At 47.8% G+C, this 13,448-nt stretch overlaps 1 protein-coding gene across 2 annotated transcripts in view; it reads right to left on the reverse strand.

Moving 5' to 3' along the window:
- Positions 1-289: 289 nt before the first annotated feature.
- Positions 290-13,448, reverse strand: part of WDFY1 (WD repeat and FYVE domain containing 1) — a 41,214-nt gene continuing 28,055 nt past the window's right edge. The window contains exons 8-13 of one of the 2 annotated variants that reach the window (XR_008426218.2): positions 12,498-12,603; positions 7,689-7,790; positions 6,088-6,218; positions 4,644-4,752; positions 2,826-3,771; positions 290-353 (exon numbers count right to left, since the gene is read on the reverse strand). Coding sequence is in view for 1 of the 2 variants with exons in the window: in XM_053919123.1 (XP_053775098.1) it covers positions 3,712-3,771; positions 4,644-4,752; positions 6,088-6,218; positions 7,689-7,790; positions 12,498-12,603 (508 nt within the window). In the remaining variant the exon portion in view is untranslated. Of the gene's footprint in view, positions 354-536; positions 3,772-4,643; positions 4,753-6,087; positions 6,219-7,688; positions 7,791-12,497; positions 12,604-13,448 lie in introns of those variants that run through there. The other variant, XM_053919123.1, reaches the window with a different exon arrangement.

The raw sequence follows: 13,448 nt of genomic DNA on the forward strand, positions 1-13,448 counted from the left end.
ATAGCGTATAGTAAACTGCCACTCTGGTGTTCAAATCAACCTCTTGCCAGTTAAGCCCCGGAATCACTGGTCCGCTGTCAGAACCACCTGTGTTCCCTGACACAGCAGCTGAGACAGGTAGACTGGGGCACAGATTCCAGCATCTCTCCAGGGCACAGTGCACGCTGAGGACCGGGATATCCCGAGCCATCTGACTCCAGGGCTTCACAGCCTGCAAAAGGGACCATCGTTCCCACTTCCCTTGCATAAAACACTCACCACACACTAGCACACTAAGGCAGGTGCCATGATGAAGGCGTTGCTTTCAAGTCAGACAGACAGACAGACAGACAGGATCTTGTCGGTTTTCTTCTCTGGAAATGGGGACAATAATGACGGGCAGAAGTGGTGCCAGGGCTAAGTGACATAAACTTGGTAGAGCACCCAGCACCCAGCACACCAAGGGTGCTGAACACAGGGTAGCTGCTACTATACACGCAGAAGCCACTATTACTGCCCTGTTTCCAGACCAAACATAACAGAAGCTAAATCAAACATCAGAGTAACAAGCAAGGAATATTTTATTGTATGTATTTTCTCAAAAAAGAAAACCCACAAAAACAGAACCCACAAGTAGGAGCAAAGGGCAAAATTTTCTAGCTCTCTGGGATCCGCAGGGCACCATGTCTTATAGAAATATAGCTGGTACAGGGGCAAAATGGCTTAGCCAACATCGCTCTGCTTCCCAGGTCAAAGAGAGGTGACAGAGAAAAACACTTTACATTGTATTCTAATGGAGATTTGTCGCCCAATTCCACTTCAACTTACTCCCAGAGTTACTGTATGATAAGCTGCAGAAAATAGAGGAGGCATTCAGCAATCTGCTCACAGTGAATAAATACAGCCTGTACCACTTATTTGTTAAACCTCACACTTATGTGAGCAGATGAGCTATCATTAATAGTAACTGGTTTCTTCCATTTTAAGATACATCAGATCCAGTAATGGAAGGAGAAAATAATTTAAAGAAAACTGATTTTAGAAAATAGCTCCTTGGGTATGAGCCACTGTGGTATTTATTACAAATTTAGGCCAGTTGCAACAGTTTAAAACTGTGGATATTAACACACTGAATTCTTTATGAGGAACCGTCTGGAGCATTACATCTTGTTTATAGCCTCTGGGTAGCAGGACGGGCTAGGATGAGGCAAACAGAGATTTACAACCAAATGAGCAATATTCCCCCCTTAATGTTCTGTCACTTGTGCTGTTAAATGGCAAATTAAGAACATGTTTAAAATAAAGAGTTGGCATTTTCTTATGCCATACCTACTAGAGCTAAACATAAGGATTTTCTCTAACATTCTGTACTTAATCCGTTTGTACAAAGGACCACGAAGAACCAGCAGACGGTGCGCGAAGAACTATTTTAAAAGGCCTGTTAGAGAGTCGTGTGAAGTAAGGCAGTAGCTACGAGCGCAGCTGTACCGTCCTTAGGTGCTCAGTCAGGAAAATTGAGAAAATAATTTTTGCCCACCTGTATAAAAAATATCACCCCCTTTGCTACTCAGTGTGTGTTTTCAAACAGAAAAACAACAGGCCCAGGAGGCGAGAAAACTGTCTAGAAACATCTCCTTTCCTTTCTGGATACCTCACTCCAATTCTTCCTGAAATATGCATTTCCTCGATTCCTACTGGCCTGACCCCTTAGAGGCACTACCACCAACACAGTCTCTATGGAACGCTGGGGTTCTTCACCAGAAACTGTTTAAACGAAAAGGAGTCTGAAAGCTATGGCATATTCTCAGCAGTTGTGATGCTCTGCTCAGCCTACCAGAGACATTAAAAAAAAAAATCACATTTTACAGAACAGAGGAAAACAAAACCACAGTTCAGCACTCTTCATTGCGGCAAGGAATTGATCATGTTCGGTTTTCCGTTGAGGACTTTGTAAAATCCCCAGGATAGCACCTTTGCGTGGGCTGAACCAGAACTGAACTCAGGTCAGCATTCAACGCTGCCATTGAAAAGTCACCGTCAGTCAATTTCCCTTCCAGATCGTGTTAGTAATGTACATTGTGCAGCAAGCCTAGGAAAAGTTTTTAAAGGAAACATCATGTTTCAGGTGAGATAGTACAAAAATTACAAGGAGCGACAAAACGCTTCAGTCGTATTTCTGAAGGAAAGCCAACTGTCAAAGCAGATCATTCTAAACAGGATGTGCCTTACCTACTACCCCCCCGTATTATGTGAGTCCTTCCGCATTAAGACATTTCAGTGTGACTGCCAACGTCACAGTCCTTCTCAGCTGCTGTTAGAGAACAGATGGAGTTCCTTAGTTGTATTGTACATAGTGACATTGGTCTTGGTATGATCCCAACGTAGTAAAGCAGTAGTGAGTTTTTAACAACATCCATTAGTGAGACTAACAAAAATACTGTTGCTCTTTTTAAATTTATCCTTAAAAAAAGTAGGTCTCTCTCCATTCACTTCAATAGTCCTAAAGTAATAGATACATGTACTATTGTTAAAAACAATCAAACAATAAATATTTGAATATTAAAAGTAGGCGCCCCCTCCCCCACCACTTCTCCATCCTGGTACCAAGCGACCAAACCCTTTCAAATACCATTTGATACAACAGACTCTGCAAGTTGTTATGAAAGCAATTTACAAGTTGGGAATTACTGTGCAGGACCTGGCTAACGCTATTGCTCCCGGTTACCAATTTCCTTCTATGAAATGGTAATAACATTAGTTACAAATACAAGTCGACACCAGTTAAAGCGCTTTGGAGTTCTCATCTGAGGCGCAGGTTAAATTGCCACAATGTCACGGGGGCTCACCTTGGAACTAGAAACAGAACGTGTCTGCTCCGTGGAACCGAAGGGTCATTTCCCACCACACGCGTGCTGGCAGCTGCGTTTTCCAGCAGTTGTCACTAGCGGCAATGACAGAGAGGCGGCTTGTGGGACTCCCATGGCAATGGCACCATAGAAACATTGTCCTTGGAGCACATGTGTGGCAGGGGGGTGAGGCGGGGAGAACGTGGACTGCCTTGTTAATACAGAAGTTTCGCAAGTCACTCACAGCAACCGTGAGGTTCTCCCACGGCATCCTGGGGGCAGGAGAGACAGGGGAAGCGAGCCATCCAGATGCTCGGTGCGGATAACGGCCCTGAAGAGAACAGGCATCTTTAACATGTCTGCCCATCACTAAGTACAAAGCGTGCTCACATCCTGCTGCACGGGAGGAGGCACCTCTGGGCTCTGAAGTTCCTACTGCGTCCCCTCCAGGGACAGAGACAGCCCCCCTTCCCCACTCTGGCTGCACCAGCAGCCCCGGGGCCAACAGTCACAGGTGTGTGTGTCCTTGCAACTGCTTGCGGAGCATTCTAGGCAGGAACTCTTTAGTTCACTATTTTTTGCTCTAAAATTTTCTTTTGCTAGATTGATCTTTTAGTCCCCATTTGCTCGGTGTTCATGAGGAAGTCTCGCTGAAGGAACTCCACTCGTCCGGGAGCCACTGCAGACGAACCTCTGCCTATTAGTCCCCGCAGGTGGTTTCCACAGGTACCCCGAAACACACCTTTACAATTTTTTTCTTTTGGAAAGTGTTGATCTGTGTTTAAGTGGCCACTGTCTGTTCACATGACGGTGACTGTGGTGCCACAGGGAAGGGTGGCGTTTGGTACAGGCTGCCGCTGGGAGGTGCGGACCACGCTGCTCCAGGTCAGTGCGGGGAAAAGCCGGTGGCCAGGCTGCAGCCCACCACAGGCGTCATGTCCCATATCTGCAAGACAGAAGACACAGAGGCCGCACTGGTCACCTGGGCCCCCAGGAGAAGCAGAGGCCACACTGGTCACCTGGGCCCCCGGAAGAAGCAGAGGCCACACTGTCACCTGGGCCCCCGGGAGAAGCAGAGGCCACACTGGTCACCTGGGCCCTGGGAGAAGCAGAGGCCACACTGGTCACCTGGGCCCCCGGGAGAGCCAACACTGACACCGCAGCCAGAGGAGCTCATTCTCTCGTTCTCTTCTTTCCCGGCAAGACTGCCTCAGGATCATAGTGGTAAAACACTAAATGTGCAGGAAGCTCCTAAGTTTATCCAGACACCTGAAAACTACATCATAATGATGTCTCCACTGGGAAAAAGCCCATTTAAAAAAATTATGAAATAATATATGTCAGAGTTTCACAACTCAAGAGTGGTACTAATTATAAAAGTTACTTTCAGTTTCTGTGTTAGTGGTCCAGGGAATTAATAAAAAAAACCAGCGTGGTTATTTCTTACAGCTAGAAGCCTTCTGCCCCCAGTGAAAGGAACATGAGCATGAGAAGGAATGACTAGAGCCAGGGGTCAGCTACAGGATCAGGGGTGGGCACGGGGAAACCCTGGGCTGGCTCAGCTAGACAGCAATGGGGGTTGGGGGGTGGCAGGCCAAGGGAAATGCCTCGGGGTGAGCCAAGGCCAAGAGCATGGAAACTCACAGGCATGCGGTTTGTTACCTCGGGTTATCGACTGGCTATAGGTTGCTTATAAAAGGGAAGGCAAGCTTGCCAATCAGAAGGTGAGACTGGACTATAAATGCCTCGTGCCCGTTTGTAGCATGACGAGGGAGCTGTCTGCACTGAGCTGCTAATTGGGACAGTTGAGCAGGTTACCTTTACGATGCGATCGGTCCCACAGGTCACCATCAGTCCCCTGGCAACATCCATGGACATGTGGGAAATGTTGTGTTTTCCTTCATGGAAGGTTGCTAGAGAAGTCCGACTAGCAAAGAGAAAACAGACCATTGAGGACGCACCTGACTGCACCTGGAGCTGAGGGACACGCTTTCCTAGCCACACGAAGGAAACAGTCGCCCCTGAGCAACACACGTGACTGCATGGGTCCACGAACACGCAAATTGTTTTCAATGAATACACACAGTACTATAAATGTATTTATGATTCCTCAGGGAAGTGTAGATTTCTCAATAGCATTTTCTTTTCTCTAGCTTACTTTACTGTAAGAACACAGTATGGAATACACATAATGTACAAATTATGTGTTAAACAACTGCTAATGTTATTAGTAAGGCTTCCGGTCAACAGGAGTTGGGGTTTTGGAGAGTCAAAAGTTAATCATGGATTTTCAGTTGCCAGGGGTTCCGCACCCCAAACCCCTGTGTTGTTCAAGGGTCAACTGTACCTGTAATAACTGGGTTAGAATTTGCCCCCCAAAATGCGGCTACATTGAAAACTAACTTTATAATTAAAGGATGAGAAAAGCATGGTAAGCTGTAAGACTCTTTCATGAAGGATTTATAAAACACCCCAAATGACTGTTTTTGTTTTGTTCTGAGTGGAAAGGTCATATATTGCTGGACACAAAAACAAGAACCTTTAATATAGAAGAGGAACTGCCCTGCGGGAGACCACGCAACGCACGCAACACTCACAAGAAGGCTGCAGGCTTCCCCCTCGGACACCCGGGAGCAGCACTCTGCTCCGAAGCCCGCAGGCCCAGCCTCCCCGGATGAGCTCGCCGACCAATGCCGACAGTGCCTGCTAGCTCTCCAACCCAGGCCTCTGCCAACGTTTGCCCGTGTACTACCTTCAAAGATGGTTCAAAGGGAAGGGAAAGAAAATGATGGTTCTGCCCTAGTGGATCTGCCTGAGTCAGGACAGAATGGGGAACAGACAGAAATGTCTTAACAGTTATTTCAGAACAGATTGCTAGGTCAGATCTTGGTGGGGGGAAAAACCATTGGTCTCTAGAGTTTTCCCAGTAATTACATTTCCATGCATGTGTGAACAAAGATGAGAGGGGCTTTTAGAAAGATCCAGCTCAGCCACTGCACCAGGGTGTGCACGTGGCCTTGACCCCGTACAGCACTGCGAGTGGCCTGGGGCTCCAGACTGTCCACTCAACAGCTGAGCTGGTCCCAGCAACGTCATCCCTCGCAGCGTTCGGGAGAAATCTGTCTGACGCCATAAAGCTAGAATGGAATCCTCTCCTTAGAAATCGTTTGATATCGGGAAGAAACAAACACGGAGACAGAAGTACATCACCGTCTCCTCCCATTTCAGATGCACAGTAAGGCAGAGACAGGCCAACACTCACTCCTCATCCTTGATGGAGTCGTAACAGGAATCACACATCCGGACCTGGAACTCGAAGCCCATGACGGGGTAGCTGGAGCGCTTGCTGCTGCACTTCCCGCAGACAGCCTGCCCGCACTTCCTGCAGTGATGCTTCAGGATGACCGGAAGGAGGAAAAGGGAGGTGTTAACTTTGGCTTTAATGCCTGTGGTTTCCCTTCAGAGCTGGGGAATGGATGAGAGTGGGGTGACTTGCCTTGAATTATAATCACCCCAATTCCGTGTAGCAATTAACAGGCAAAAGGTAGACAATTTCAGTATCTAACAAGGATTTCCAAACAACCTCAGTACATTGGTCAAATACTGCTTTTTGTTCATTCACATTATGTGCTGATATCAACAAACATTATTAAAATCAAGTTCAAGTTCACTTAGAAGACCAAATGACTAGAGATTTTGGGAAGGAAAAAAATCTATTCTGGGTCAAAAGAAAGTTATGAAAAAGGTTTTAAATGTAATACGCCCTCATTAAGAAACCAACATCCATAATCAGATGTTTTACTACTTCTTTTAGTTTTTCACATCGTGACTCTGGAAATAAGCTTCAAGTTCCAAAATAGTCCAGTTATTACCAATTGGAATGTACTCTTTTACCACTAAGAGGCCTGTACATTTCCTCTCCTATTAGTTGTTAACTTGTAACAGTAAAATTGATGCGTGAAGAAGTAGGGACTTCTTCACCCATCGATCACAATGTACTAGTTACCACCAGACACGCATGGTGAGAATAGGCTAAGGAAACAAGTCGGGTGCCATTTTCAGAGCATTAGAAGGTTTTTAAGTGGTAAAAGATTCCTGCATCACCTGACAGTCTCATATCAGACCTTGCTGGAGAATAGATGTGTAAGTAAAATCAGAGAAAGTCTATTACCACACAGACTTTAGGCCAGTCCTTCACAGAGGTGTAACCAGTAATAAAATGAATAAAATCAGTCTTCTTTCTTTATTTACTTGTACAAATTCATATTAAACCTGAGTGAGCGGCTATCTTCAAGTCTGCTGTAGAAATATATACATATTTTTGTAGAACTTTAGTATTAGTGCTAAGCGCATCTTTGAAATGTGCAGGCTATCTGGGACATGATTCTTTAATTTAAAAAATAAAACATACTACTTGCAGCATGCTTAATAAAAATATTCCAGGTAGGTTTATGTATGACAATTTAAGGCTAATCTAAAATTATTACCGTCACAGTACCTGCTTGTCAAAGTATGAGTTTGCATACCCTAACTCATTCTGACCCGGTGCTTAGTCGGTACGGAACAGCGACTTTACCAACAGCCCTGAAGTGAAAGACCTGTGTCTACTTTCAGACGGGCTCTTGGGTTTCTGTGCGCCCCTGCCCTCCCAGTGCCGGACGAGCAGTGGAACGGTTAGGTGACAGTCGCACGGGCCCCAGGGAAAGCCTCGCCCACTACTGCCAGACAACGATGGTGACCTCCAAAAGCGTGAGTTAACAGCATTTATAGAGAAAAGTGTGATCCCAGACAAAATGGCAGACTGATGACACAGATAACAGAAGACAGGACCGGCCTGGCGGCGAGTCAGTGTTGGCTGCGCACCTGTCTCAGCCCCAGGGTCTTTGTGTCCCACATCTGCTTTATGTTCCAGAAAAAGGGCTGCTCGCACTTCTGGCAGGAATCGCTTTCTAACCACTGCGGAGCCTGGGGAGGAGAGAGACAGAGCCGACGTCAGGGGGCGTCTGCGATGGCTTTTCAGAAACCCGCACAGCAGTGCTGACAGTGTGGAGGGTGGTGTTTAAAACTTCCTCAGTATATTATGGCTCTTGCCATTTTCAGCATTAGGTTTGTGTTTTACGTAATCTTTATAATTTTAGTAACGTTTGAAGGATTGGTCAATTTTCAATCTATACGTAAGAGGAAATAACTCAATTTTCATTGTGAACTCTTGCAGTTATCTTTGTAATATAATTCTTTTTTATGCCAAATTTATTTGAAATCTTCAACCAGTTGAGCAAAAAAAACATTTTTTGCAGAATCTGGTGAACTACCACTTGGAGCAGCTTGTGGTTCCCAAGGTGACTAACAGGGGGCTCCTCTGGGTGGGCGTCACGCCTGCCAGGTTTCCCAGCCCCGCCCCGGCTCTCCCCAGAGGCCCCCCCACCCTGTGCCCACACACCGCCGGCCGCAGACCTCACCCAGCAGTGAACTCTCCACAGTGATTTTCTGTGAACGTTTCTCCCCACCCCCCATGAGTTACTCATTGGTCTTATTCACCTCTATGTACGTACAGCTTGTCACCAAGTAGGTTCTCAATGACTTTTTGTTGAAACAGGGCAACTTAAGTCTCAAAATTACTTTCTTAAAAACTTAGAATCTATTTCTCTAAACCAAACGTGACACATGGGACTCAGTAACAAGACGAATCTGCTACAAGCCTATTTAATCAGCTACTATTATATACTGATTATACAGAGTACAAGAAATAGAGAGAAAAAAACGAATTTCTAGAAATTAAACCAAATAGAGATTAAGTAAGAACCCATCTTGAACTTGGAAAGTTAACGCCTAAGAAAAATACATCTGATTGGAGGGGACCACGGTGGGAGGACCGCAGACACTGGCTTACACGGACCGGCTTGGACGCCACACAGCCGGGATGGCGAGCTTCACCGCGGCTCCCAAGCGGACTCTGCAAAGGACGGGTGTGCCTCGTTCTTTGTTTCCCATTGGGCCGAAACTGTTGGCGTTCCTACTTATTTTAGATGTGTCACTAGAAATGTTCCCACTCGTGCCAGCCGTTGCAAAGGTCATCCTTTCGGGGAGCGGGTGCTCTCACGCACAGTGAAGGGGGCTGAGCTAGGAGATGGTACTTTAAATAACATGGGAAATTAGACGGGAGGGCAGGAGGAGTGAGGAAGATTCCTGTCCTCGGGCAGGGACGCTTCTAGTTGCTGGGACCCACGGGAGAGGGAGGTGGTTTGGGAACATGGCGTGTGAGCAACGTCCCCAAAGGGCTCAGAAGACACGGCAGGTGCTGCTGCCACCAGTGTGGGGGCGTTCAGTTGCAGGGGAAGGAAAGCGGGTACCGGTGACTAGTTTTAAGTTGGGGACACATACCAGTGTGCTCCCACATACCACACAATGTCACGTGGTACCAAATGGGAGTATAAAATATGTTCCGGAGAGCACCTTCAGGCACGAGGACACAGCTCAGGTGGCTGTGAGGATTAAATGAGTCACCATTTGAGAAGTGTTCACACAGTGCCCGGCATAAAGCAAGTATCATCGAAGTCCAGGCAGTGTGCCAAGGGTTTTATATGCCTTACTTCACGTAATTTTCGTCACAAGCCTAAGAGATACAGAGCAACATTTTACAGGCAAAGAAACGATGGCCCAGGGATTGAGGCAACTGTCCGTGGTCATTGAGTGGGTGGAGACCCTGGGAGCCCCAGGGCTCTGGCCGAGTCCCTGCCCTTGTCCATGACGCTCCATACACACTCTGTCTTTGGGTCCTACCCCTTCCCACACGCAAGGGCCTCTACGCATGGCTCTGGGATATGACGACCGATAGAACTGAGCCCCTGCCCTCAGGGAGCACAACTCTGTCTAAGGGTTCAGGCAAGAATTTCACTTTGCTGAGCTGGAGGGTAGAGGGGCACGTGGGAAGGAAAATGTGCTTAAAGTAACTTGAGATAAACTAAAAACCAAAATCGGGAAGAAACAGGCTTTTGGCACACTTGCAGTATAAGAACTACTCATAACTTTGTTTCTTTTAAGAGGATTAAGTGTGGTGCTGTCAGCTATCGTGAGCCTGTTCCACGCTTACTCTCTGAAGAGAAAGCGTGGTGTTTCGTGCCAAAAAGAGGAGAAGAGAGTATCGAGCCAGCATTCTGACCATTTCACTCTCTTTTCTACCTCTCATTCCATCTGCCTAGTCCGGACAGAGAGGATGCAGTACGAACAAGCACGGCACCTCTGCCGACCTGCTCTGCACCGATGCATAAACTACCCCCTATGCTGCCACCTGCTAGCTTAAAGTTAAGTTCTCCTCTCAAGAGGATTCATCCTCATTATTGCCACCTGCTCATTTGTGTCTCACGCCTACTTCCCAAAAGGAGCCCCTCTGATTATGGCCTGGCAAGCAGGCAAGTCTGCTCCCCGCCTGTGCGTGCGCTGCTGGCAGCCACAGTGGGCTGGCTGGGCGTGCTCCGGCTGAATTTCCAGGCGACTCAGAAATCCAGGCAAGTATGCGGGGCCAGAGAATCTGGGCCAGTCCTCTGTGCCCTTGCCTAATTGTACAAAACTCTAGCTCAGGGTCAAAATCTTACACGTCACAGGCTGCTTACTTTTGCACTAATATTGACTCAGCTAGTAAAAAAAAAATTACCAAAAACGATGCATCTTTTTGGCATAAATTGCTTTCCCACCAACACTGGCAACCACTGAGACGGATAAGCTTGTGGGAAAAGATGTGTTACTGACCAGTACGCGCGTAATTTGGGGTGATGTCTTACAAAAGACTAAAAAGAAGAAAACTGCCCATATGAGAAGCACCCTGAATAACGGAACTGTCCCTTCTCTCCCTAGGTGTACAAATAACTCCTATTTTTTTCTAAGAGAACTTAACCAAGGAAAACAATAGTGGGTGGAAATCCAAGTTAAGACCTTAGAAGAGCCCCTGGTGGCCTCTGGGCCCCGCGGTCTCCTCCCCGGTGACCCAGGGAGCACATCCTCCGAGTTTTCCACTCTCAGAATAAGACTGCCACGTGACAGGACAGTCTACCAGTTGTGCTCGACGTCTACGACTGGCAGCTGATGAATGTAAAACACAGTTCAATAACCCTTTGCAGAGAAAGCCTGACACATTCTATAATATTAACCAATGTTACCCAAGTTTCATACCAAGTCACTCTAAGCCCTACTGAGAGACTTTTAGAAAATTCAAAAAAGAAATTAAGCAGTAAGCATGTGATCAAGATTTCCTCTACTTGACTTGCAAGGTCACTAAAAAAAAAAACAAAATACCAAAACTAGCAACCTGTCCTTGGCCATATTACGGGCTGTATTTACTACTTATAGGGTAGTGTAGCTCTGTCACAGGATTGCAAGCCGCTTGCAGGCAGGAACCTTTGTATGTAGAACGCGGTAACCATAAAGTCTGGAAGTAAGTAACACCAGTACATTTTAAATAGCGTGTACCTCCCCGATGACATCTCTTGTGGTGTGCCAGAGACGCAAATTTATTCAGTGAGGGTCAGACTCACAGGTAATCACAGGCAACGAACGCGGAGCAGACACACGCACGGGATGCTGGAGACCCCGCATCCACCCCGGTGTGCACTGCATGGTGCCCCGCACGCTGGTCCACACACTGCGTAAGGGCGAGGGCAACACCCTGAACAACTCGTGTGGCGCCAGGCAGCCCAGCGCACACGGCGACGCACCACTAGTCAACCGCGCACGGTGTGTGTTCGCTCAGGTTCCAGACTAGGCCGCCTGCAGGTGCTCACCAAGTGATTCTGAAGTTAGTCCCTAAGTCCTTACCATTCCTCCTACTCTCACGTCCTGTCTACAGCCAACTCTTTCGCCATCTACGTCACAGGCTGTCGATGCCGTCTGGGAAGGACAGATGCTCCCCACGCTAGCAGAGACAAGAATGGAAACCCTGCCTGGAAATCATCTGACAACATCTATAAAAAGCCTTAAGACTGCAGATACATATCCTTGGCCCAACAGGTCTGTCTTCAGAAATCTGCCTGCAATAAGTAACTGAACAATGACAAGGTCAAGAATGTTCACTGCAGCATTATTTAAAATAAAAAAGACAGATGGTTTAGACAATTGGAGTGTCTGCTAAAGAACTGAAGGGGCCTAAAGTGACCACATTCAACTAGTTCACTTTACGGAAGGGGGACCGGAGACTCGGGAAAATTACAGCGCTCATCCAAACAAAGCCTCACGACTAGTTAGTGGCCCAAACAAGTTAGAACTCAGGTCTCCTGAGAAGAACACTGTGTCGACAGGGACTCCATGGAACAGAACTCGGTGGAACACAAAAGCAGAGAACAGAGACATATTTTTCCAGAAAAACGCCAGGCACCCAGCCGTGTCTGTGGTGCGACCCCCTCAGTTTCCTGACGGGCCGCTGCGGGAGCACCACATGCAGCCGGGCCCTGGACGTGCTGGAGGCTGTCTCCGGTGTCCCCTCAGTGCACCTCTCCAAGCTGAGAGTCAGCCGGGATGCCCAGCCTGTGTGCACTGCTTGTCACCGTGGAAACTCAAATGAGCAGAGGATGCCACGCAGCACCGTCTGCACCTGGGCGGGCATTTCTGGCTGGTGGGGTGAGAAACGAGGAAGCCGGGATCTTGGGGACATCCCTTGTCCGCCTGGCCGGCCCCTTCTCTTACCTCCTCTCTGCTGACGTCCATGTTCCACACGGCAATCCCACCGTCCGAGGAGCAGGAGACGAGCTGCCTGGTGAGCTGCAGGTAGCACAGTGACTGCACCCGGTCACTGCGGACAACACACACCCGCACTTGCGTTGGTGTGGGGGACACAGCAGCCCTTCGCGTGGGCTCCTCTCTCCCCTGGTCGGAGCCAGCCGCTGGCATCTTATCACTGACTCTTTGGTGTGGGAATGTGGACTCAGTGTGAACTACCTGGCGTTCCACAGCTTACTAAAGAGAATGACTGAGTCTGTGAAACGAGCACCACTTTCCAGGCCAGGGTTAAGAACTGCAGGTCACAGATGCGAGGATGCCAGCGGCGTTCTGGCCCGAGCAGCATCTCCTTGTCAGGCACAAGATCTACCTGCTCATTCAGAAACAGGACAAAGGAGGTGTGCCTCCCTTCCTGGAACATGTGCTCACACGTTCGCGCACACACGCGCACCCTGGATGCCCTGGGAAGCAATCCGCTGCCTGTAGGCTTGCGTGGAGAATCTTTCCTTGGCTATTTTTCGGCTTGATTCTGATTATGGTCAACAGCGACAGCCTAACCAACAAGGAGGAAAGGTTCCCTTCTCCTTTCAAGACAAGATGGCAAGAGCCCAAGTATCACAGTGTCACAGCTCTGGCAGTACGACTGTGTCAAACCATTCATTTCTTCTTAAGGAAATGGATTTTGGAATGGAAGAAAACAAGCTAGGCATCCAGTTTGAGAATGGCTTAGTATCACATTACACACCATCTTCCGGGTCAAAGTCCTCCCCTGAGGTCCCACGCCTGAAGCAGATTTTAACTGCGTGGCTCACTGGGCAAGAAAGGTGGGCAGTGATCTTGGGACTAAGAAGGGAGAAAACCCTGTGTCCTTTTTGCTACAGAACACCAGACATCAGGACTAACAGAAAAGCAGTTAAA

This window comes from Desmodus rotundus, chromosome 2 (genome assembly GCF_022682495.2).
Source record: "Desmodus rotundus isolate HL8 chromosome 2, HLdesRot8A.1, whole genome shotgun sequence".
Classification (NCBI taxonomy): Eukaryota; Metazoa; Chordata; class Mammalia; order Chiroptera; family Phyllostomidae; genus Desmodus; species Desmodus rotundus.